General features: G+C 46.2%; 1 protein-coding gene and 1 non-coding gene across 2 annotated transcripts in view; both read left to right on the forward strand.

Annotated features, from left to right (window-relative positions):
• The window catches only part of ddah2 (dimethylarginine dimethylaminohydrolase 2), a 52763-nt gene that overhangs the window by 11304 nt on the left and 14188 nt on the right, over positions 1–27271 (forward strand). Inside the window, exon 3 of the mRNA XM_052043695.1 lies at positions 25797–25896. Within this exon, the coding sequence (XP_051899655.1) occupies positions 25797–25896 (100 nt within the window). The remainder of the gene's footprint in view (positions 1–25796; positions 25897–27271) is intronic.
• LOC127586159 (U2 spliceosomal RNA) lies at positions 14752–14949 on the forward strand. The gene has a single exon (XR_007958660.1). It is a non-coding gene; the product is annotated as a U2 spliceosomal RNA (small nuclear RNA).

Here is a 27271-nt window from a genome sequence, read left to right on the forward strand (position 1 = left end):
GGGGATTAAATATTGTCCTTGCTCTACTGGTGTGGATGGTGCAAGTCAGATGCAGCACAGAAATGGGTCCTTCAGCCCACAGTCTGTGCTGACACCCATTTTTGCACTAGTCCTCCCCAAATCCTCTTTATTCCTGTCAACTTGTACCTCAGTGTTTCCTGAGGTGAAGGTTGTCTTCCCTTGAAATGCCTGGTCTTTTAACTTGGCTTCTGCATTGGGAGGAAGGTTGTGTATGGAGCTGTGGAAAATCTAACACTGGCTTAGAGGAAAAAACCTTTTGGTGAGGGTTAAATTGAGCAGATTACAACCCAATGTGCTTGATAAATCTCTTGTATTAAGATTTATCTCTGTATTCAAAGCTTTGTTTCCACCATTTTGTTCTCAGCAGAAGACATCATTAGCAATGTTTGCACTGATTATCCATCTTTCTGCTCTCTCCACACCCCCTGATTTCTGCTCCAATTGGTCACATTGTGACTCCATCTCTTTCCTTAGACTAGATAAGAATGGTGACCTCTGAAGGCTATTGTAAGTGGCATCTTGGTTCAATAGTCCAGTGGCTTTGTGGCCACAACTGCTGACACTGGCATTTGTTTGTCCCAGATTTATCTAATTACTTTGATTCTGTGGCAGCTGTGAGCTTTGGACTCTTCTCTGGATCATTGGTTTGAGCACTCGCTGTTATGCTGCTGGACTTTAGTGCTTGTTAACAGTAGCAAGGCAGAGGGCAGGAAATGGTAGTCTTGGTTGCTCAATTATTGCAAGCGTAGAGCCTTGGAGTTGTACAGCATGGAAACAGGCCCTCCATCCCACCAAGTTCATGCTGATCTCTGCCCATCTATGCTAATCCCACTGTCCCACATTAGGACTGTATCCTTCTATGCCTTGCCTATTTAATTTCTGTGTAAATGCCTCTTAAACAATTATAGCTGATTCCATCTCCTCTTGGCAGTGTGTTCCACCTATCAAGCATGCTGTAAAACACAAACTTCCCCCTTGGATCCCCTTTAAAACTCCTTCCTCCCACCTTAAACCTGTGCCTTTTTGCTACCCCTACCATGAGGGAGAAAGGCTGAGTGTTAAAATTTATCTATTCCCCTCATAATCTTGCATACCTCTATCAAGTCACCCCTTGGCCTCCTTTGCTCCACAGAAAATGAGCCCAGGCTATCCAATCTCTCCCCACAACTAAAGTCCTCCAATCTAGGCAATGTCCTGATAAATGCCCTCTGTGCTCTCCAGCACAATTACATCCTTCCTGTGGTGTGGTGCCTGGAATTACACACATTCCAGTCACATTAAAAATATACTGCAAATATTCTGGATAGGCAGCACCTGTGGGGAGAAATTTAAACAATTTGCATTGATTAAAGATCAATGCTTTTTGTTGAAAATTATTAGTTGGACCACAGTGTTGTGCACCTTATCTAGTTTCCACATCAGTGTGCAGAAGAGATTTGCAAGGATGTTGCCAGGACAGTTGTAGCTGGAGGGAAGTTTAATGATGAGTTTACTCCTTTGGAACCTGAGGCTGCAGGGAGATGTTTTGATTAGTATTGAGTACCTTGGCAGTTGATTAAATGGGCACTCTGTAAAACAATTTTAGTTACTTAATTGAGGTGGCCCTGCACATGATACCACTGCCTCACAGCTCCAGTGACCCAGGTTTGATCCTGACTTCTGGTGCTGTCTGTATAGAGTTCCCCTTGGTGCTCAGACTTCCTCCCACATCCTGGAAGAGAACATGCTAGTTGATAGGTCAATTGACCCCTAGTGGTTGGAGATTTCGGGTGGAGTTGATTTTGGGGAGGCGGGTGTTGGGGGGAGGAGGTAGAGAAGGATTGCCTTAAGCCAACAGTTTCAATGGACCAAATGGCTGCCTTCCATTGAGAAATCTGAATTGTGAAATGTTAGATCACTTGGTCCATTCCAGCTCCCAATGATGCAATCTAATTGGTTCCATTATCCCCACTTGATTCCCTGTTCTCTTGCAGCTTGTTCTTGCATGGCCCATCAACTCCTGATTCTTTGCCACTTAGTTCATTAAGGGTAATTTACAGCAGCTAAGTAACCAACCAGCATGTCTTTGGGCTGTGGGAGGAAACCAGAGTGACTGGAAGAACCTGCAAAGTCTGCAGTAGTAGAAGCTGGGGTTGAACCTGGATTGCCAGGGCAGCTGCACTACCTGTTTCATCACCCTGCTGCCCTGTGAATTATTTTCACCTGAGTATTGGTTCATTATTGTCACTTGTACTGAGGTACAGTGGAAAAACTTGTCTTGCATTACTGATCAATTCATTCCACAGTGCAGTTACATTGAGTTAGTACAGAGTGCATTGATGTAGTACAGGTAAAAACAATAACAGTACAGAGTAAAGTGTCACAGCTACAGATAGTGAAGGTAAACAATAAGGTGCAAAGTCTCAAAGTAGATTGAGGTCAGAGTCCATCTCATTGTATGAGGGAACCATTCAATAGTCTTATCAGTGGGGTAGAAGCTGTCCTTAAGCCTGGTGGAACATGCCCTCAGCCTCCTGTATCTTCTACCTGATGAAAGAGGAAAATGACCCAGGTGGCTGGGGTCTTTGATTATGCCGGCTGCTTCGTCCAGGCAGTGAGAGGTAAAGGCAGTCCATGGAGGAATGTGGGAATTGCTTGCTGAGGTGTTGGTGAAACCATTGCCCTGCCCAAGTATCTGGAGGTGCACTTCTCAGTGTAACCTACGCTGCTGTAGATTACAGACCAGAAGTGGTTCTGCTCTTGTTAGCAGAAGTATGACGGGGCAAATGGACTCTACCTTAATTTTCTGCTTCTGTAGGAGTGGTGACACCCATTTAGTGCAAGATTTGAAGGTAGTTTGTTAGATTAGCAGCTCCTTGGCTGCAAATCTTGGCCTACGTTCAGCATTTAGTGTCCTTGTTGGATAAATTCCATAAACCATGATTTGGCCTTTTACACCTCCCCTTCTTTGCTTGTGACTCTCTTCCACCTACTTTGCGTTGGATGTGATGTTGAGCCAGTGTAGTGGGTGCCCAAGCCTCTTATCCTGAAGGATTAAATTGCTGTTAAATCTTGCAGAGCATTTCTAGGAAATCTCCACTGTACTATGTTGAGTGGGTTTCTGTGAATTCAGTATGGGAGCTGACATCCCACTTGTGGAATGGTCACTGAGAGAGACTTCAACCAAACATGCAAGGAAGGTCATCCTGTTCTATAGGATATAGTAACATGCAGAGTAAATTACTTTGTCTAATTCTCTAGAGTTCAGTTGCTTGAGACAAGATGGGTGCTGTGGTGTTGGTCATGGTAGGATTGTGCAAAAAAAAAAAATCCAAGGGAAAGTATTTGTAATCCTCAATCCCAATTTTGAGCACAAGGTTCAGCATCCACATGTTGAGTTTAGTCCTGTAGCACAGTTCCCCCCCCATCCCCAAAATAAAAATCACCACCTATAGGGCAGGCCATTTTGGCACACAGCCTCATCTGCCACTCGGTATGGCCAGGACTTATTATTCAGATTTGGTCCCTTGTTCCAGCTTTCTCTCCATATCCCTTAATCCCTCTAACAATAAGTGATTTGAGGGTGAACTCTCTTGTGTACGCATGTACTGAGCAGGCAGTGAGAGGTACTCTGTGAAGGTTGAGGGTTTGAAACTCTAGCAGAGATGGGAAAACTGCAGGGTGAGGCTCCCCTTCTAAGAGGTTTCAATAAATCCCTGTCCTTTGGATGGATCCCACTGTACTAGAGGGGCATGAGGGCTGGTGAGTTCTCCACTACTTTTTTCCCCCTCCTAGGGTCGGGGAATCAAACTAGGAGGCATGGGTTAAGGTGAGACAGATATTTAATAGGAATCTAAGGGTGGGGGAAGCTTTTAATTGTTGGGTGGTCAGTATATTGACAAGCTGCCAGAGGAAGTGGTTGAGACAGGTACATTAACTAAATTTAGACATTTGGACAGGTACATAGATAGGAAAAGTTCAGAGGCCAAATACAGGCAAATGGCAATCTTGGACCAGTTGGCCAAAGACCATGCTGTATGACTCTCAATTCCCACATTATTGTGGGAGCTCACCTCTACAAATTTCCTTCCTGCTTCATCCTTCCATCTTGGACACTGAATGTCAAACCTCCTATTGGTAGCAAATCTTTTGTCTGTTGGCTAAAAGCTGATGTTAAAACTCAATGGATGGGAGTGAATGGATGTTCAATATCCAAGTATGTTTGAGCTGTTTTGTAGCTGGGAACATCAGCTTTCAGTCTGTTTGCTTTGACTAGAAAATGCAGCTGTTTCTTGGTATGCTAAACAGAGGCAGCCAGCGAATCAGCATCTGTGTTGGGGTCGTAACCCTTTTTCATTAGTCCTTGTGAAACTGGCCACCCAGCTCCCCTGTGCAATCTGCTGGCTCTGGCCCCTGATGGCAGCTGTAGTGCTGAGCACTTGCAGACTTCCTGCTTGTACTGGAGGGCTAGATGCACAGTGTATTGAACACTGCACAGAAACAGGCTGATACTCTGTGCCTCCTCCCTGTTTTCATTGAACCCTATGTAATTGTGGTTTTGATTTATTAACTAGAGGCACCAGCATGTGTTGTGGTCTGACTCCTTTCTATTCTCGGCACCGGCTGCTAAGAAACTAGAATGAAACCATGAGTGCAGATTTTGTCTTTCTCCTCACCCCTCCCTATGCACCCTGAAGGTTCTGAGTCCTGACATCAGTCCTTGCCTGCCTGCCTCTCCATCCTTGCTGCTCACTCCAGTGAGTGGGGGATAACTATTCTACAGTGGTAGGAATCATATTTTACTCCCTGCAGATCATAGGCCTGAAGTTTGGAATGGATGCTCTGGTTAATTATTATACTGTTGGTGACTTTTGTATGGAGCTGCTTAAAGCATCAGACATGTTCAAAAGGGGAGAGAACCATTCTGGACCTTCAAGTCCTTGATATTAAAGTAGAGGCAAAGCAAATTTCAAATTGAGACATTAGTACTTGGCCCTGAGTATGAAGGCTGTGGGTTCAAATCCTGTCACATCCATTTCTGTGCTGGGATGATCCCTCTCTATCCTTCTGGATATGGTAATTGTTGCTGCGATACTAATTCCATTGAAGCAGAGTGGCTGATCCTTGTGGTATTGGTTTATGATAGTCATGTGTGCTGAGATGGTGAAAAACTTTGTGTGCCATACATAAACTATCATGATACTTAAAACAGAATGCAGAATATAGTGTTGCAAGTAGACAGTGCAAGGTAGATTGACAGATCAAGAGTTTCTTTATCATCTAAGGTCTAAGTCTGAAAGGTGGTCAAGAAGCTGTGCTTGAGCCTGGTGGTGTCTTCAAGCTTCCCTATCTCTCCAATGAGAGGGAGGTGAAGAGTGACTGGGAGGGGTCCTTGATTATGTTGGCTACTTGAGGTAGTGTGAAGTGTCGATGGAGGGGAGGCTGGTTTGTAAGATGAACAAGGTCACAAAAAAATATGAGCAGGAGTAGGCCATTTGGCCCCTTGAGCCTTCACCCACCATTTAATGTGATCATGGCCAATTGGCCCAAGTCCTTGTTGCCCTTGGATTTTTGGAAGATCAAGGAATTATCACTTCCTCTTTAAATACTCTAAATGATTTATCCTCTTAGGATGGAGAATTCCAGAGACTCCCATCCTCTAAGTTCCTACACACTTTATTTAAAATGGCAATAGTTATCAGAAGGAACTAAAATGAATGACTTGGTGATTATTGGCTCTCCATGGGAGCTTCCTGTGCAGAACTAGTCAGTTTCCCTTGTTACCAGAGTGCCTTCAGCACTTCACAATTACCTTTTGGGAGTATAAACCAATTGCTGGTTCCCTCCCTCCCTGCTTGCAGCACTGAATTAACATGCTGTTTGTTTGCAGGTAATTGCTAATGAGACAAATATCATTGTCTTAGATGTGTTGCTCTTGGCTAACAGTTTTACTTCACCAACTTCACTACAAAGGAAGTGGTTGGTGTTGAGATTATTGTATTGCCCCAGATGTGTGCAGGGGATCCAAGGGTCACTGGGCCACAAAACTGAAGGAGTAGCTTGAAGTGCACAAATGTGTGCAGACCATGACAGGCTTGCTTTCCACTGTATTTTAATAGCCCCACCACAAGCCTGTATTTGAATAAAACCTGACATACATGAGTTTTACAAGGGCAAAAATTGCTGGCAGGTCACTATTTATATTACAATGAAATGAGCATTCTATTTTAGTAGCTTTGAGTCAACAGTGGATGATGCATCTGGTAACTTCAATCCATTGATGCTGTGTCAGCTCCCCTTTGAGGCAATAAAAGGGCCCATGCAGCCTGTCCAATCTAATTCCTCCAGAGAAATCCATTTTTCTATCTTTTCACCCCACTCCCCAATTTGGTTGAATTTGCCTCCAGAAATGTGTCCAGTTCCCTGGATTCCAAATGTCACTTTTATCTGTCCTAACTTGACAATTCCCTGTTTTCTCATTTAATCTCCTCTTCCATCTTCTCTGCATCTTCAACTTGTCCCATCTCTGCACTTTCCCTGTTTTGATGCAGATTCAATGATGAAGAAAGAAATCTTTTTCCCTCATGGTCTCAGCATTGCTGGTTTTCCTACCCCCACATTGCATTATAATTCTACTCTCCCTTGTTCTCAACCCTTTTGCTATTAAGACTGCAGTGTTAATGCTTGATATTAGACTCATCAGATTTTGGATTCTTGCAAAGTGTAGTGGTTAGCATAATGCTACAACAGCACCAGTGACCCAGGTTCAATTCCCACTTCTGTCTGTAAGGAGTTTGTACATTCCCCTTGTGTCTGTGTGGGTTTCCTCTGGGTGCTCTAGTTTCCTCCCACATTCCATAGATCCACAGGTTAGGAGCTGTGGCCATGCTATGTTGGTGCCAGAAGAGTGGCAACACTTGTGGGCTGCCTCCAGCACATCCTCAGTAATGCAAAAAGACTCATGTTACTGTGTTTTGATGTACATGTGACTAAAATCTTAAACAATAGATTCATTCTCAAGATAGATATTCAAGTCCTTTATCCCTGAAACTAGAATTCAATGGTTACAGCATAGAGGCCACTCAGCCCACACTTCCTCCACTTTTTCCAACTAGACCAACACCAGTTTCACCTACCACCTTTCTCTGTAGATTGTAAATGTTTCTTGCATTTATCCAGCTCCCTCCCCAGCTACAATGGAACCTGCCTCCACCACATTGGCAAACACTACACATTCTCCAAATAACCAGTGGTTTGCCCCAGGTGCTCCAGATTCCTCCATAGCCCAAATATGTACATGTCAGTAGCTTAATTGGCCACTGTAAGTGGTGAGAGGTAGAAGAATTGAGGCAGCTAATGAGAGAATGGATTACGGGGAAATAAATTGGAGTGGACAGGGTGATTGGGTGAATAAAATGGATTGGTGTAAATGGATGGTTGGTGTTGACTTGAGTCAAAGGACTCTTCCATGTATATAACTCTCTATTTGAAGTCTAATGCCCTCTTTCCTATAATGTGGGGACCAGAATTGAACACTTATTCCAGTTGAAATTATTCTATACAATGTCTTCTGTAATTATTTCAAAGGCAGTCTCTCCATTGTATTGCTGTACTCAGATGGTTGTAATTCTCTTATCTGGGCTTTTTAAATGTTGGTTCAACTTGGGCTATTTTTCGACTTGCTATAACAAATGGTGTCTAAGCCTGAGTATTTCTGGAAGGGTTTTAAAGGTGCAATGCAACCTCCACTAGCCTGTTCATTCAGTAAAATTGGGCTGAAAACAGTCCAGTCAAATAAAAGCATGATAATTTTTAAAGCAGGACAGTATTAAGGAAACAAATGGTGTTTCAATGCTTGTTCGGGTGGGGGGGGAGGGTGGTGAAGGTATGGATTTAAATTCTAGGCTTCCCTAAAACCTGAATTCTCTAAATGGGGCAAAGGCTTGTATGTGTTGTGGCTTTAAAACACAAACATCATTAATTGGGATACACAAGGGACTGCAGATGCTGGAATTCCCAGCAAGAACAGGCTGCTGAAAGAACTCAGCAGGTCAGGCAGCATCTATGGAGGGAAATACAGTTGACATTTTGGGTCAAGACCCTTCATCTGGATGGGGCTAGAACACTCCAGATGACTGGGTCAATCACTTAAACTGAATAATTTCTATACTTGGTTGGCTTGATGTTTAGCCATTGGGTGTCACTGTGGGTGGAACTTCAGCTACAGGATGAAGCTGAAATAGTATTGGGCACTAATCTCCCTAGTGACAGGAAGGATCTACTCCTATTAGTGTATGAGGCTGCTTGGGTTTGATTTCTGGTGCTTTCAGTTATCAGAGGCTTTGGACAGATTGTGCCAATTGTCACAAACCAGCAACAAAAGAAACACACTGAGCACGATTCAGTGTTTAAAAACTATTTTATTAATCACTACTTGTGATAATACATAAAATAAAAGTTTAAAAAAAATGTTAGTATGTTAGAATTCAAAAATGTTAAACCTTGAACGTTAACCCCAAAACTAAACTCTTCGTGTGTGTGTGACAAAGTCCAAAACTCCCAGTTCCTGAATGGTTCTTAAAGTTCAGTTCCGCAAGCCATAAGGTGAAACATGAGCAAGGGCTTCTTCAACAACCACCGTTGTCTGAAGATAAGATGTAGATGTAGAAAAACATAGAGTACATACGAAATCCAAATGTTCCACGATGGAACCCAAACGACACTTCAGTGTTTACTCGGTAGTGACTTCCTCACCCCGAAAAGCATCCGAACCGTGGTCGTCCACATACAAATACCTGTTTCCTTCTACAGGTCAGCAACAAAGTGAACTCCACCGGATTACTTCCAACTTCCATACATGGATTTCAGTGGCGCAAACAGTTATTGTTTCTCATCCATCGATAGAGAAAACAAGCAGGCTGGTGTCTCTCTCCCTTCTCTCTCTCTTCTAACTTCTTCAACAACGTCATTACGTCCTTTATCTTCTATTGACGTAAGCACGCCCCACACACATACACACACACTCTCTATCTTAAAGGGACTTTCACTGAGTCCGTAACACAATGCACAGAAGAGGTGATCTCATTGAAATAAGCTAAATTATGGGATTTGATAGGGTAAATGCAGGGACACTTGGCTGTGGTGTCTGGAGCAGGGTTACAGTCTGGAAGGAGTTGGCCATTGAGGATTAAGATATTTATCTTCAGCCAGAAGGGAGTGAATCTTTGGAATCCTCTACTTGAGGGCTGTAAAGGCCCTAGTTGCTAAATATGTTGGTTATAGAAGATAATGTTTTCTCATAAGTGCAGCTACATCCTGTTTAACAGTAACTGGTACATTGGTTTAATTTAAGCAACTGAAGACTCTATTTTCAGTAAGACTTGTGGCACCAGAAGATGCTGTATTTCAGTGGGGGCTGGGGAGAAAAGTCTTGGAACTCCAAACCTTCAAGTTATTTGGTTCCCATGGTGATTCCAGTAGTATATTCCCAGAAAACTTTGGCAGTCCACTAAGGATAAGGAAGATTGGGTTTGGAGAAGTTGAGGGCAGGGCAATTGCTTAAGCTCTTGCATTTGTACACCTAGTCTGCATCCCTCTCCATTCTCCTGTGCTTGTGGAAGCCTTCAGTAGATTATCGGCCTGGAGTGTGGTGAGGACCCCTCCATTCTAGTGTCACCAACATCTTCCTCTAGGGGAACAACTTGACTTTTGGACTCCAGAGAATGGTTACATGCTTGCCATTCATAGGGCAGTTGCCTTCCAAGTGGTTCTTTCCTCTCAGGAGGTTTGAGGTGGCCAGATTTGTGGCCTCTTTCAGAGCCCAATCTTGTTGGCCCTTGCAGTTGGAGAAACTCTTTGGGTATTGACATCTTTCAGTTGAGCTGGTGGCCATCTTGTGGCTCTTGATGTTTAAGGGCAGTTGCTCACGTAAACCACTTGTATTTGCAATTATTGCTGAATTGCATTGATATACAATGGATGTACCTTGATCAATATTGGTGGCTTAAGCTCCTAGTTGATTATTCTGCCTGCAAGATTCACTGTCCTTTCACTTTTGTATCAACAATTGACCCTCCTGAGAATTTGGCACTAATATTGCCTTCCTAGTGTTTTCTGTAGTGAAGAATTAGGCTCTACCAATAGTAACCATGACAACAGCAACCAGGCCTAAAAAGCCTTTGCTACATGGGGGTGAAACCCTCCTCACTGCTTTCCCTGATTTCCACTGCTTTTCAATCATGCTCTCACCCAGACTTTATACTGCCTATATTCCCTCTATCCTTCAGTCCAGATGAAGGATTTGACCTGAAACATCAACTGTCCACTTCCCTCCATGGATGCTCCCTGATCTGCTGAGTTCCTCCAGCATGTGTTGCTTCAGATTCCAGTATCTGCAGTCTCATCTCCATTCTGCTATGTGGAAGTAACTCCCTCTATCTCAGTACTTGTGTAATGCATCTGGGCTTGCCCAAGGTATTTGTCTTTACTGTGTGGTGTTGATTAATTGTGAAGGGCTGTACCTCATTCTGAGAACATCCTGTGATTCTCAGAATTGTCATAGCATAGGAGGCAACCTTTCAGCCCACCAAGTTGCTGCTGTCTCTGGATAGATGACAGGTTCCCATCTTGTTTTTCCCTGGAACTCCAAAATATTCAAAACAGGCAGTGAGAAGCTCAAGTGTCTAGTACTACCCACTTTTCATACCAACTGGTCAGCAAACCAAACCACTTCTGTTGCTGTTTTTGCACAGATCCCAAAATTATACTTTGCCATAAAATAGTGGCTTCCCTGGAATGTGGTGTGCAGCATCTGACCCTCCTGAATCATTCTCACTTGAGCTGGCTGCCTTAAACCCAACAACAGTTTGGGTTTTGTGGAGTCGGTCATAGAACTCAAATGGGCCATTCAACCCATTTCAGTTCATACCAACCAAGCACCCATTTACATGAATCCCCATTTCATTCTCTCCCACATTCTTGTCAATTCTCCCATTCATCTCTCTACACTAGACAATTTCCAGTTGATCTACGAATCTACACCATCTAGGATGTAGGAGGAAGCCCACACAGTCACGGAGAATATACAAACTTCACACAGCACCTGACATCAGAGTGAATGCTATCACTGGAGCTGTGAGGTAGCAGCTCTACTCTAGTTTTGTTTTAATTGTGCCACACAAACTAGGAATGAGATCTTTCTCCCTTTACAGTGATACCTTTTCTCCCATTGCCACACACCTTAAAGCATCACTTGTCTATGGAACAAACTAAGCTTCTAGAGAATTTAACTGCAATTCTATGGTACTCTCCTGGAATAACAGTTACTTAAGACTGGTCTAGTCACAAACCAATTTCCCAGGGCTCAGCATGGCTGTCTGCCCACTTGAGCGGGGGGTGGGGAAGGGAGGGAGAGGAACAGCTATGCAGCCAATGCCACAGACCTGGGTTAAATCCTGATCTCTGGTGCTGTCTGAGTGGCATTTGCATGTTCTGTGTGACCACAGGTGCTCCATTTTCTTTCCACATTGCAAAGGTGTGGTTTACTGGGTTAATTATCCCTAGTTGGCGATTGGTAGAATCTGAGGGAATTGATGGGAATGTAAGGAGGATGTGTATATAAAATAATTGGGATTGATGTAGGATTAGCATAAATGAGTTGATGGGCAGGGAATTAATGGGCCAAAAGGCCTGTTTCTATGCTGCATCTATCTATAACTTTGCCTGGACTATATTTTCACTTGATTTGATGTCACAAATTGAACGTGAAATCACAATAGCTAAAGTAACCCTTTGATTACACATTTGATGTCACAAATTGAACGTGAAATCGCAATAGCTAAAGTAACCCTTTGATTACACATTTGATGTCACAAATTGAACGTGAAATCGCAATAGCTAAAGTAACCCTTTGATTACACATTTGATGTCACAAATTGAACGTGAAATCGCAATAGCTAAAGTAACCCTTTGATTACACATTTGATGTCACAAATTGAACGTGAAATCGCAATAGCTAAAGTAACCCTTTGATTACACATTTGATGTCACAAATTGAACGTGAAATCGCAATAGCTAAAGTAACCCTTTGATTACACATTTGATGTCACAAATTGAACGTGAAATCGCAATAGCTAAAGTAACCCTTTGATTACACATTTGATGTCACAAATTGAACGTGAAATCGCAATAGCTAAAGTAACCCTTTGATTACACATTTGATGTCACAAATTGAACGTGAAATCACAATAGCTAAAGTAACCCTTTGATTACACATTTCAGTGGGCTGCCACTTTATTCTTTAATGTTTATAGCAAATGAAGTTTTTCTGGAAATAATTAAGTCCAGAAGTGTGTACATTATTAGGAGTAGGCCACTCAGCCACTCTAAGATCACGTCTGATCTGGTTATAAACTCTGTATGCCTGTTGACCCACAGTAACCTCTCAGCCCTGTGTATTTTTTCTGCTTTTAAAACTACTTTTTTAAAAAGAACTATTTCCACTATCTCTTTTTGAGGAAGAGCTCTAAATTTTGCTTCTCTCAAATGGATGACCCCTTAAAGTAATTCCTAATTCAAGGTTCTCTCTCAGGAAATGTCCCCTCTATGTATTCTGTAAGGACATGTCAGATTCTTGGTTCAATGTCTTCACTCAGTTGTGACTCCCTTTTGCCCCAGAGGATCCTGGATGTTCAGTCATTGAGTGAGTTCAGGCTTTATTGTGAATTTTATGGTTGCTAAGGGATATGGTGGTTAGACAGAAAAGTTGAGTTGAAGTCAAAATATTAACTGATCTTGCTACAAAGCAGTGATTGGGGGACATAAATCCAAGCCCAGCTAGTTCTGGCAGTGATATTAATAGTTTTTGAAATGGGAAACACAGCTGTTATCAGTGTGGGGAAATAGAATGAGCATCATTCTTGATGATGGACGAAAACATTCCACATCTCATAAATAGAATTATAGTAAATTTTAGGTTTTAAATTTCACCCAAACATCTCCTGTGGGGCAGATCTGTGAAATCTGATTACTGTGGGGTAAAGAACAGACTAGCTCTTGGTATGGACTTAACAGGCTAACTTATTTTTGTCCCTCCAGTTTATTGAACTGTTTCATATTGATGGTCTCGGGTGAGATGGAGTGAGTCTGGATTGTGATGATCTGTCACAACATCCGAAGGGCTGTGACCCTGTTATTTCTGCCCTTTTAGCTGAGCAAAGCAGAGGACTGATACTAGCCCAGTAAATAAGGTTCATTTCTTCACTTGCAGAGTGGCTGCAAGGTGCACCATCCACAACATGCACTGCAGTTACTAGCCCAGGATACTCCCACAGCACCTCCCCAAGCCTACAACCTCTGAGCAGCAGGCACATGACAGCACAATCACTTGTGAGTTGCCACCAATTTGCACAACATCTATCATCAAAGACCTCCACCATCTTCTCCTGCCATGCCCTCTTCTCAAGCTACCATCAGGCAGAAGGTACAGAAGCCTGAAGTCCCACACCACCAGGTTCAAGAACAGCTACTTAAACCATTGATTCTTGATATCTTTTAGTCACATATACATTGAGAAACTGTGAAATGCATCTTTTGCATAGTGTTCTGGGAGCAGCCTAAGTGTTGTCACACTTCCTGCACTGACATAGCATGCCCACAACTTCCTAACCTGTACGTCTTTGGAATGTGGGAGGAAACTGGAGCACCCGGAGGAAACGCACAAACGCCTTACAGACAGTGGCTGGAATTGAACCTGGGTCGCTAGTGCTGTAAAGTGTTATGCTAACTGCTTACACTACTGTGCCTGCCTTAACCAACCTGCACAATCCTAATCACTACCTCTATTATAGCAACACTATGACCACTTTGCAATACAATGGACTCCTTTTTGGTGCTAATTGTGTTCTTTGGGGAAAAAAATTTTCTCTTGTGAATGCTGCTTGTGATGTTGTCTGCCTGTGTTGCTGCAAGTGAGTTTTTCATTGCACCTGTGCGCACAAGTACTTGTGCACATGACAATAAATTTTACTTTGACTTTCTCCTAATCTGGGAATATATTGCTGATCCTTTCATTGGGTCTAAACCCTGGTGTGCTCTTCCTTGCAGTACAGGGAGTACCTTCACCAGAAGGATCAGTGGTTCAAGGGGGACACTTGTCCCCACCTTATGGCAATAAGTGCTTGTGATATGGTGGGGAACCATCGCCCAAGGTGCTGGGAAACCTTGGTGCAACTGTGGGCTAATGTTGCATGCTGTGCTGGATTTTGTTTATCAAACAGGCTATGGATTTCTGTGGAGTCCTGTAGGTTGCAGCAGTGTTCAGAACAGTGACCTTGTGGTTATGTTCTGGGAGTTGTAATCAGAGGCCTAGACTAATGGAATTCCACAGCACAGACAGGCCCTTCAGCCCACCATGTCCATGCTGACCTTTCTGCCCACCTACACTTTTCCCACTTCCCCATGTTAGGTGTGTATCTTTCTATGCCTTGCCTATTTGCATGTTTGTCTAAATCCCTCAAGCAGTGATTGTATCTGATTCCACCTCTGGCAGCATATTACAGATATCAGCCACTCTAAGAAAATTTCAAATTTAACAGATTAAGACTGCTAATTAGTAACCTGTAGTGATAACCCATTTGATTGCACTTCACTTAAATGTGTGGGGAAATTGCAGTAGGTTTCTTTTTCCCAAGACCTGACCTAGACAGCAATGTGGTAGTCTGACACAACCCAGCAAACAAAGTGCACACAAAGGCCTTTTCTCGGCCTTTTGGCTAAGATCAAGTGTAGTATCGATTCGTGGTGGATCTCGACTGACACCAACAGTGAAGGAAAGACATAAAGGACTCTTCGTGATCAAGCAGCTGCCTGATGAGAGCTTAACCTGCTGACACAGGAGGATCCTAATGCTGACTGGGGAACCAGTCTAACTCCCCTGTTCAGCAACCACATCAGGATGGCAGCAGTGATGAGCACCTTGGGAGGAGGGATCCACAATACTGTCAGGGTGATGTTGAAGGACCTCAGCGATGGGATCCCTTTCACAAGGGACCTCTTCATCAGAAGGTCCTTCTGGATGTGTGCAAGTTTGAGGTGAAGGACATCTACTGCCTCCAGGACTTCACGGGTAACAGGTAATTGGACGTTACCTTCAAGTACCTGGTTGGATGGCAGAAGTTGTTGGAGGACTTCCGGGAGAAGGGGAATGAAGCTCCGCTGTCACTGCTGAAGGTACAGCCTCTTCACCCTTCCCACCCAGAAGGAACGTGTGGTAACAGTGCACGTGTTCAACCCCCATGTGCCTGTGGTGGATGTCCTCACCTTCCTGGCTCGGTACGTGGACGGAGCAGGAAGTTGCATCGACATCAAGGACCTGTTTAGGATCTGGACCAGCAAGCGCCAGGTGAAGGTCAAGTTGAGGGTCGACACAAATGGATCCATCATCCACCCCCCCCCCCCCCCCCCCCCTCAGCGTTTGCCATCAGAGGGAACTGTGGATACATAATGTACATGGGACAACCCAGGGTGTGTTGCAACTGCAGCAAACCCGGACACGTGGTGGCCCAGTGCAGCGCAGTCATCTGCAAGAACTGCAAGCAGGAAGGTCACCAGACAAAAGACTGTCGAGAGCAAACGTTGCAACTTGAGCGGGGAAGCAGGCCACCTCTACAAGGCCTGCCCAAAACTGGCCTGTACCTATGCACAGGCTATGAGAGGGGGTGCCAGCACCAATGACACCCTGAGGAACACCGACACACCCCCCCACCAGCACAGTGGCCCCAGAAGAGACCGAGACCAGGGAGGGTAAGGACAGCCGGACCGCCTCAAGTTCTCAACCCACTGCCACGAACTCCCAGCCCCCTCCCCAAGAGGAGGAGTCAATGGAAGAGGGAGTGGGGGAGGGACAGGAAAGGGAATGGCAGACCATGAAGAGGAAGAAGGTGCGAAAGACACCACCCAAGAGACAACAGGCCACAGAAAACAAGGGCACCGGCAAGAAGAGTAAATCAACAGGTGGACACCAGCAACCTCTCCTTGTCGGATGATGAAAGCAGCAGAGGAAGCAGCAAAATGGAGGAGAGAACGTGGAAGAGAACCAACAGAAAGGAACAACTGCCCATCGCCCCCCAGCTCCTGGAGACCGGGGGCAGCACTGCAGAGGCTGTCGCCCCCCCCAGCTCCTGGACACCGGGAGCAGCACTGCAGAGGCCGTCGCACCCACCCCCCCCCCCCCCACCACCCCCAGCTCCTGGAGACTGGGAGTAGTACTGCATCTGATGCAACCCAGCACCAGGAGAGGAAAGAAACAGAATCACCAGGAAAGGGAACAGGGGCACAGTCAGATCCACCCCCAGCGACGACACCAGCCTCGCCGCTTGTGGCCCCACACCCAGGAGGAGACCCCTCCCAGTTCCTGAGCCCAGAATCAGTGAGGTGGTTCACCAAAGCTGTGAGTATGAGGGCCCAGGACAAATGAAAAGGGACTGTAATGGGAATTGAACTCCAAAAGAACCATGGAGATAAAACTGGCATCTCTAAACGTGTGCAGTGTGAAGCACACCACGTGATGCGTTAACGCCTTGCAGTACCTCGGCAAGGTCAAGGCAGCTGTCTCTTTCCTACAAGAGTGCGGACTGCCACACCTCCACAACTATCGGAGGTGGTCGCGATGGTGGACCCACGGACAGTCAGTATGGTCAGGGGGCAATGATTGTCGGCTTCTGGCCTGGGGATCCTGATGCGGGGGGGCAACTTCTCAATCACCGAGGTCGGAGAGGTGGTGGGGGTCGGCTCCTCGTGGCAGATGTGATGTACCAGAACACTCTGCTCCGATTAATTAACGTGTACACCTCGCCTGTGCGGAGCGAGCAGCTGGCTGTACTCCAGCAGCTCCCAACACTGCTGGTGACGTGTCTGACCGGTGACTTCAACTGCATCAATGCGGCTGGACGATCCGGCAGTGCTGACAACAGACTGCACAGCACCTCCAGACTCCTGATGGAAACGGTAAAGGATGCCAAGTTGCGCGGCACCCCTGCAGGCAGAGCACAGCCGCAACATACCTGGTCGAGGTCGGACGGCTCAGCCCGGTCCCAGATCGACTTCCTGTTCGTGTCGGAGCCCATCGCGGTCAGATCCACTGACGTCACGCTGGTGTTCTTCTCTGACCATCGTCTCCTCGGCCTTCTGTCACCTACAGGAGGACCAGAAGGCAGGCAGGGGGACGTGGAAGTTGAACATGAAGCTGCTGACCCCAGAGAGCATTGAGGAACTAAAGAGGGATTACACAGGTTGGAGAACCGTGAAACCCCTCTTTGACTCTCCTGTGCACTGGTGGGAAGTGACAAAGGAGAACATCAAGAGGTTCTTCATCTGAAGGGGGGTCCAGAAAGCAAGACTGAGTCAGGGAGCTGTGTCAACTCCAGACAGACTTGCAGCAACTCCTACTGCAGTCGATGGGGGTGGATGTGAGGGAGGAGCTCCAAGAGGTGAAGAGCCAGCAAGCCCGGCTCCACACCTGAATCCTCCAAGATTATCTTCCAATCCAGGGTGCACTCGGTGGAGCAGGATGAGACATGCTCACGTTTCTTCTTCCAGAAGGCGCACGGGTAGCTCTATGATCCACAGCCTAAAGGAAGAGGACGGCTCAGTAGCATCCTCGCAAACAGACATATCAAGGATCTGCAGATCCTTCTATGCCAGTCTGTATGACACAAAGGCCACAGACAGCACAGCCTCCCAGAACTTCCTGTCCTCTATCACGAAGGTCTTAGAGGACAGCAAGCGGGAGAGTCTGGACCGACCACTGACCCTGGAGGAGCTGACTGGCTCCATCTGTTCCTTTGAGTCAAATAAAACTCCCGGAAGCGACAGCTTACCGGCAAAGTTGTACTCGGCTTTGTGGGACTGGATGGGCCCCGACCTGCTGGAAGTGTACAACACTATGCGTCGAGCTGGCAGCATGTCAGAGTCCATGAGGAAGGGCACCATTACCCTCATCTACAAGCAGAAGGGGGAGAGGGAGGACATCAGGAATTGGAGACCCATCTCACTGTTGAATGGATTATAAGATCCTGTCCAAAGCCATCGCCAACAGGGTCAAGTCTGCTCTGGGACAGGTGATCCACCTGGACCAAACCTGTGCTGTGCCTGGCAGGAAGATCTTTGACAGCCTGGTGCTGCTCAGAGATACGATCGCCTATGTGCAGGACGGGTGGACACCTGCCTGGTCAGCTTGGACCAGGAGAAGGCCTTCGACAGGATATCACACACGTACATGTTGGACATGCTCTCCAAAATGGGCTCTGGGGAGGGAATCAGGAATTGGATCCAATTGCTTTACACAGACAACCATAGTGTAGTCCAAATCAATGGGTGGGAAACAGACAGCTTCCCCATTAAGTCTGGAGTCAGGCAGGGCTGCCCTCTTTCCCCTGTCTTGTTCATATCCTGTATAGAACCCTTTGCTAAATCCATCAGGAAGGACAAGAGCATCAGAGGGGTGACGTTGCCAGGCAGTGGGGGCACCCAGGTGAAAACCTCCCTGTACATGGACGACGTCGCTGTCTTCTGCTCGGACCCGAGGTCAGTCGGCAGATTGGTCAGCATCTGCGACCGGTTTGAGTCGGCATCAGGCCAGGGTCAACTGCACAAAGAGCGAGGCCATGCTCTTTGGCAACTGGCCCGACCGATCCAACATCCCCTTCACTGTCAGGCCTGACTATCTGAAGGTGCTGGGGATTTGGTTTGGAGGGGCTGGGGCGTGTGACAAAAATTGGAGGGAGCAGATTGGGAAGGTGAAGCAGAAACTGGGACTGTGGGAACGGCACTCCCTATCGATAACTGGGAAGAACCTGGTCATTAGGTGTGAGATGCTCTCAGGGCTGCTGTAAGCGCAGGTGTGGCCTGTTCCTCGCTCCTCCGGCTTGGAAATCACCCACGCTGTTTTCTGGTTCGTCTGGGGATCCAAGATGGAGCGGGTCTGACGGGTCACCATGCACAAGTCCCTGGACAATGGGGGTAAAGGTGTCCCCAATGTCGCCCTCATGCTGATGGCCACCTTTCTGTGGCTGCATTAGGCTCTGCGTGGAACCAAAGTACGTGGGCACCAAGTGTCACTACGTACTGAGGTTCTACCTGTCCCGGCTGTTGCGAAGGATGGGCCTGGCCCCGTGGCCACACGGTGTCCCAGTCAGCTGGACGCTGCCGCTCTACCGGTCCTTCGTGGAAAAGTTCTTCTGGACCAACCCCTTGGACCATAAGTCCATCAGGAAGTGGTCAGCACGGAGCATCCTGCAGACACTGCAGGAGAAGGACTCAATGGACACTGGGGTGGTTCCCTGAGCAGAATGTCCAGACCATCTGGCAGAATGCCTCATCGCCAGAACTCACCGACAAGCACCAAGACCTCGCTTGGCTGGCGGTGAGAGGGGCCCTCCCAGTAAGATCTGTCCTGCACGGTTGGGGCATCACCCCCAGCGTGCGCTGCCCCCAGGAGGACTGCGCTGGGGACGAGATGGTTGCCCACCTCTTTGCAGGCTGTGGGTTTGCAAGGAGGGTGTGGCAAAAGATGCAGGGGTCCATGTCATGTTTCATCCCCAGCAGCAGCATAACGGAGGATTCTCTGATCTACGGGCTGTTCCTGGGGACACAGATGGACATCAAGTGCTGCTGGAAGGTCATCTCAGTGAAAGACGCCCTTTGGTCTGCGCGAAACTTGTTGGTCTCCCAGCACTGCAAGATGCCTGTAGGGGAATGCTACCGACTGGCGCATTCCAGGCTGCAGGAGTACGTGCTGAGGGACGCACTGAAGCTGGGTGCAGCCAGCGCGAGGGCTCAGTGGGGAAGGATGACAGTTTAGGGTTCTTCTGCCACAGGAGAAAGGGGAGTGGGGTCAGGCGAGGAAGCTGCTCAAAGGTTGTAAATATGGGATTGGGGTATCACCCCAGGGAGCCACACATGTGGCATCGGTGCTGTGTTTTATATATAAAAAGGTAACACTAAGAATTGAACTGTACATGAATGTAAAGGTTTGAACAGTTTATTATTGTATATAGTTTCCTTTATTATGAATAAAGTTTATTTTGATATATAAAAAAAGTGCACACAAAGGCCTCATGATGTTAGAACCATTTAAACTTGGTTGCTTTTTAAAGTAAACCTGGCCAGTGATTGTGTGAATCTTCCCCAGCGTGGGGAATTGCAGCGCAATTGCTCACTGGACAGGATGGGCTCATCGAGGGTAGCGGTGGCATAGCTTGTAGAACTGCCACCTCACTGAGCCTCAGACCCAGGTTCGATCCTAACCTTCAGCACTGGAGTTTGCACATCCTACCTGTGACTGTAGGAGCTTCCTCCCACATTCCAAAGACTTGCTGGTAGGTTAATAGTAAATTGCCCCTGGTGTTGTTTGATTTTTTTTTTGGGTGGTTGGGGGGGGCGGGGGGGTTGCAGGAAGTTAATTGGTATGCAAGGATTTTTTTTTAAGTGGATGGTTGATCAGTGTGAATGGGTACAAAGCAAGTGCCATCCAGTGCTTGGTATCCCACTGATCACCTAAACATTCACTCCCCTCTAGTGCTACAATGTGTGTTCTATAGAATACACTGAGTTGTTGATGGGAATGTGGGGAGAATAAAATTAGATACATCAATGGGCTTTGGTCAGTGTGGACTCCGGGCTGAGGGACCTATTTCTGTGTATGAGTTTGGTTGTGGCACTACTTTTTTGGGATGCCTCTAATCATGGCTTAAATGATTCAAATTTTCCTCCATGCACACTCTGTACCAGCTTGTTCCTCCCTCCTGAAGGTTTTTCACTTTTTTGGTCCCCCACATGCTCTGAAATATTTTTATTTTATCCTCTATTATTAAAAAAAAATCATTCTCACTGTTACTGCTGACTTGAGTTGGACTTAAATGGCATCTTTCTATGCCAGCTTTTGGAGCAATCCTATTTCTCCCTACTGCCCTGCAATCTGTTCTTTTGGAAATAGATACCCCCCCACACCCCAAAACAAAGGATTCACCAATTTGCAGCAGCCAATTAACCTAGCAATCAGTATGTCTTTGGGATGTGGGAGGAAACTGGAGACCCTGGGGTGAAACCCACAGGTCACAAAGTGCAAACTCCTCATGGTGCCCGAGGTCAGGATTGAACCTGGGTCGCTGGAGCTGTGAGGCAGCAGTGCTAGTTAGTGTCACCAGGGCAGGTCCCATCTGTTCTGAGCTCAATCTGCTGCCAGGGTCCCCTGGGCCTAATCAGCTCTGCTCACAGACTTGAGTCTGAAGACCTGAGTGGCTAGCAGTCTCTCACTGGAATTTGGGATTGATTGACTTCTGTCTACTGTTTTTCCCCTTGGAAGAGGTGGGGCACTCCTGGACATTCAAGCTCCATGTTCCTGGTCCCTTGCTTTTCCCACTTTCAATTCAAAGGTGTGATTAATGAGGACTACTAATGTTGGAGCCATGTAGCATGGGAGCAGGCCATTTGGCCCACTGTATCCATACTGACCATTGGGCACCCATCTGTATTAATCTGTAACTTTCAGCATGTGGCCCAGAGCCTTCAATGCCTCAGCAATTCAAGCGCTCATTGAGACACTTTCCAAATTCTGAGTGACCACAATAATTTTTAAAAGACAGTTGGACATGGACAGGAAAGGTTTAGGTTATGGGACTAGCTTGGATGGGCATTTTGGTTCACATGGACCAGATGGGCTGAAGGGCCTGTTTCCATGCTGTGTGACTCTGACCCCAGCTGTGTATCAGACCTACTTTCCACTCTGGGTGAGAAAGGTTCCCCTTGCCCTAATTCTTGTCTACCTCTGCTATAAGGTAGATGGTAGGAAACTTCCCCCTATCTATACCTCTTGCATTTATATACAGTGTTGCCTGCTGTGCAATGGGAGTCGCTCTTGCTGCTTGTGGATTCAAGGCCCTTAAGAGGTTTGACACCACATCTAGTCTCGTACCCCAGGAGGGCTGTGCTTTCTTTAGATTGCATGTTAGATGGGTCCCCAGTCTCCTGTCAGCAAGTAGTTGCAAGAGGAGCGTAGTCAGTGTTTTGCCTCCTAGAACTCTGCTGTTCACTTTAAAAGTAACTGGGCACAACTATAGGAGCTTGCTGTGCACAAACTGCCTGTCCCTTCTCCAGCTGTAAAATGTACTCTCCCATAAATAGATATGGGACATTCCATATTGGTGACCTGCTTGAAGTCAGCAGTGTCTTGGGAGCAAATGAGTTAATGTGGAAGGTACTACAGTGAGTTTGGGAATGATACATGGGTGGGGGTGGCAGGAAAAGCTACACTGGAAGAGGGAGCAGGTTAGGGGAATGGTGACTATCTGTAAACCTGCAAAGGGCAGCAAACTGGGAATATGTCTGCCAGGAAAAGTGCAGATGCGCAGGAGGGCTGAGTCTAAATGGCATCTCGTGCTGTGTGCAAGTCCTGCTTTCTATTGTCAGTATTTGTCAGCCAGGCAGCTGTACTGAAAGATCAGCTGGTAAACAGCAGGCCTCCCCTGGGAATGAGGTAGGTAGGGTGGAGTGTGGAGTCTCAGCCCCATTGTGTAGTGAGACACCAATGAGGTAATGGTAAGACTCTGCATATAAAGGAACACTCATTGTTTCTGAGCCTCTTTATGTACTAAGTGCTGTTTGAAGGTGTGGTGCCTTAATCCATCTCCTTACTGAGGGAGGAGTGGCAACTACCTTGTATTGCTGCTTCTGTGAGTTGATGATTTTCCCCTTTAAAATCAGTCTGATTCTGTTTGGGGTGCAGTGATGTTTTCATCCAGGTGACAACCTGGACAGGTTAAGTGTGTCGGGGGGGGGGGGGGGGGGGGGGCGGGGGTTGTGGGTGGTGGGGAGGTGGAGAAAGACACCCACTTAAAATTGGGTCTAAGACTCCTGCATAAATTCTGTAAAGAACAAAGATCACGGTAAATAAGATCTTCTGGACAGCCCCAAAAAGGCAAAATCTATCAACTTGTTTTATTCTCCAGAAGGTATTAATGTTGCAGATACAACAAGTGTTTAAAGAGGCTGCTAGATAAGCACCTGAATATGGAGAGATATGGACCATGTGCAGGTAGAAAGAATTAGTTAAACTGGGTGTATTTGGTTTACTTGGTTCAGCACAACATTGTGGGCTGAAGGGCATGTTCCTGTGCTGTACTGTTCTATCATCTAACCACATGAAGCACAGATGACTTGTTTTTCTACCCCCCTGCCCCCACACACATCAGATTCTCATCAATAAGGTCCTGCAAATGGAAATAGGATCTTTAGCCAGTCAAGTCTGGACCTAGTTATGCTAATTCCACTTTCTCCCCATATTTCCATCAACTCCCTGCAGATTCTACCACTTGGCTGCATGTTGAGGGCAATTAGTGGCTGATTGTAAACTACATTCTTCAGGATGTGGTAAGAAACCAGAGCACCCAGAAGAAACTTTTCCCAATTGGAGGACATGTTAATTCCACTGGAGGTTGGGAATTGAACCTGCATCACTGGAGCTGAGGCATTGGCTCTATTCACTGTGGATCTGCTGCCCTCCAGCAAAATTCCCAGAAGTTACTTTGAAAAATTGTTTGCCAGTGTTGGACAAAGCTTCAGACGGACAAAACATCAGACAGACAAATCTTGTGCTTGTATCTCAGGTCTGACTTTTAAATTTATTTAAATTAGCATTTAAAGAAACTTTTGGAAGAAATAGGCCATGTCATTCTTCAAACCTGGCACTGGGTCTCCACACATCTGCCTGTTTTCTGGAGAAACCTGAATTCCCAGAAAAGACTAAAAATGTAAACTCTAAAACATTGCACAATTCCATGTGAATCATTCAATGTTCAGACAAGTAATTTTTTTTGTAGCAGAGAATACATGCAGCCAGCTTGGCACTTCCAGCAAGTGCACAGAAGTGTGTTAATTTTGATTTTGTTTTCTTCCCCACACTCCCCCACCTCACCATGGGATGGGTTTCTCAAACCATTGCTGAGATGGTCACCGGCATAGTAACAATGCAAATGGGAGACTGCCAGCCATCTTTACAAATACTTTTTTTTTTGCTGCAATCTGTTGCATAACAGCTGCCAGGAGAGCTATTTGGCTGCCTCGAAGGCCAGCCAGTTGAAATGTTGCAAAGTCACTTTTCTCCCAGAGTTTTTTGGTCTGTGCTGCCAGATCTGGTCTCCCTGGTAACCACTGGGTTAGTGGCCTGGATTGCAGCAGGGTTGATGTGAATGGTATCATTCCTCAACCCCTCTGTAGTACTTCTCACCTCTCTGCTAGTGAGAAGTTTCCCTGAACTTCAACCTGGGGCCCAGCTGTTTGTGGTCGATATGTGCATCTGTGTATCCATTCCCCCTAATTACAGTGGCTTGCTGGAAAGGGAAATTGACTTTAAGAAAAAACAATAGTGACTGCATTAAATGCAGCTGGTAGAGCCTTTTACCTCGGCTCCAGTAACCCAGGTTCAATTCTAACCTCTGGTACTGTGGTGTTTTCATGTTTCCCCTATGACCTGTGGGTTTCCCCCAGGTGCTCTCTTCCTTGCATATCCCAAAGATGTGTGAGTTGGTAGGTTAATTGGCCACTGTATATAGCCCCTACTGTGTAGCTGAGTGATAGAATGTGGGGGAGATGAAGGAATATGGGACAATATTGATGAATTGGAGGATTAGTGTGTTACCATCAGTGGAGATGCAATGGGCTGAAGGACCTCATTCCATGTTGTATGACTCTAAATCCCAGCATAATGTTCAAGACTTGAAATCTCATTGTGGGCCAAAGGGCCTGTATTGTGCTGTTCTGTTCTTGTCTCTTCCTACCTTAATTTTTGGTCTGCTTTGTATCAAATTTTAGTCTTGCATTGTGGATTCTGGCAGCCAGTAAATTGGCAGATCTGCAGAGAGCAGTTTTCAAGTTTAGCCATGCCCCACAAGCAAGCTCTTGATGTCAGTAGATAATGTGATGCTGATGTAGGGGGTAAATGCCCCAGAATACCAGATGGTTTCCCTACTCTAATCCAGTGGCCAGAAGTTTAATGAGCCTTGTACCTCCTCCTCCTCCACCCCCCCCCCCCCCCCCCAAAAAAAAACTTGAGGATGACTCTTGTGTTCTGGACCAGAGGGAGTGGGTTAACTTGTTCTGTAGACTTTGGGGTGAAAGAGGGCAATGGTTAATCTTGTAAGTAACTTCTTTGGTGCACCCTACATTATTGCAGATGTTCTCATTACAAATGGAGTTGGTTTATTATTATTGTCACTAAGATGCAGTGAAAAGCTTTTCAGCAAGCCATTCATAATTTCAAAACTACATTAAGGTAGTACAAGGGAAAAGCAATAACAGAATGCAGAGTAATTTTAGTTGCAGAGAAACTGCAGTGCAGGTAGACGATAAGGTGCAAGGGCCATGACAAGGTAGATTGAGAGGTCAAGTTTCTTTATCGTACAAGTACATTCAATAGTCTCTTAACAATGAGATAGAAGCTGCCCTTGACTCTGTTTTCAAGCATTTGTATCTTCTGCCTGATGGGAGGGGGAGAGAAGAGAGAATAGGTGGGGTCTTTGATTATGTTGGCTGCTTTCCTGAGGCAGCAGGAAGTGTAGACCTGGTTTGTGGTGAACTGTCCACTACTCTCTGCTGTGTCTTGCAACCTTGGGCAGAGCACTTGCCATACCAAGCTGTGATGCCTTGATGGGATGCTTTCAATGGAGCAGCATTGAAGAGTGATGTGAATGGGTTGCTGATGGTGCAGTGGGCCAGAGCACTGACTGGTGTCTTTCATGCTGTAGGTGGAAACTGTGAAGACCATCTTGCAGGAGTTGAAGTTGCGTGTGCTGGAAGTGACTGACGAGGAAGCAACCCTTGACGGCAGTGATGTCTTATTCACAGGTAAAACTTCTTGGTCCCTCCCTCTCAGGAAAACCTTTGACAATTTTCCCCATTGTTTCTCTTCCCATTCTGGAAACACATTTGTGTGCTTTGTACAGTGCTGCACTTCTGTACTGTGGAGTCCACGTCCAGTTAGGGATACCATCCCTTGTTAAGATGGCCAATACCTCACTGGGCAGCACAGCTAGTAGAGCAACTTGAACCAACCTGGTTTGATTCTGACCCCTTGTGTAAGCTGCACACAGACCACATCATTCTCCTGGTGGGTATGGGCTTCCCCAGGTACTCTGGTTCCATCCCATAGCCCAAAGACATGCAAGTTTGTAGGGTAGTAATGGGCTGTTGTCCCTAGTGTGTGGGTGAGAACCTGGGGGAGTTAATGGTTATGTGGGGGGAAAATGGGATTAAAGGATTAGTGTAAATGGGCAATTAATGGTTGGCACAGACATAATTGTACAGTACAGAAGTGGGGCCCTTCAGACAACATGTCCATGTTGACCTTTCTGCCTACCTATATCAATTCCAGCTGCCCATGGGAATATGGGGAAACTTTGCCAGGTATAGACTCATTGGGATTTTTCGGATAGTGGCTTGCAGGAGTTTTACTCTTAACATGTCGTGAAATGAAGCCACTTTCTCCAGGTGGGTTAGGTGGCCCTAGTCTTCTTTCCCACCAAATGTCAAGTGCCAGACCATTTAAGTGACTTTGGTTCCTTGGCTTCTCTGATGCCACCTTGATGCTTGCTCCAATTAGTATCCTGTGTGTATATGACTCTGGTTTTGGGTGCTTTCAGCAGTATGTTCAGTGCTGGGCCATCCCTCTCACCAGCTGGGTGGGAATTGGTGATGAGGTTTGTGGTTGGGGATCCCCTCCCCCTGTGGGGTCTCTGCTGGAGACTATAATGGAACCTATCTCTGGGCAGACTTGGGGTATTGACCCTAATGTCTCCATAGTCTGTTTTCTCTCTACTTGGGCTCAAATCTCAGATCTCCAGGCCTGTTTGTATATGAACCTTTCCATTCACATCTGCCCATGGTGCAGTTTATCGTCTCTCCAATTGTGCTATTTGGTAGGAGTGGCCTCTGTTTGGCCAACAGTGTGCACCAAATGTAACTCTGGCTTTTGATACTGAAGCTTCATCAATGGGTTCATTCCTGGGATGGGAGGCTTGTCCTTTTGCAAGTGGTGAATGAAATTGGATTTGTATATAGAAATGTTTAAAATTGAGGCATAGCCAGGAGATGGGTTTAAAAAAACCCAACTACTAGGGGGCATAGTTTTAAGGTGAGGAGGAAAGTTTTAAAGGAGATTTGAGGCAAATGTTTTTTTGAAAAGGGTTGTATGTGTCTGGTACACCCTGCTAGGGAAGTGGTG

Source organism: Pristis pectinata, chromosome 34 (genome assembly GCF_009764475.1).
Source record: "Pristis pectinata isolate sPriPec2 chromosome 34, sPriPec2.1.pri, whole genome shotgun sequence".
Lineage (NCBI taxonomy): Eukaryota > Metazoa > Chordata > Chondrichthyes > Rhinopristiformes > Pristidae > Pristis > Pristis pectinata.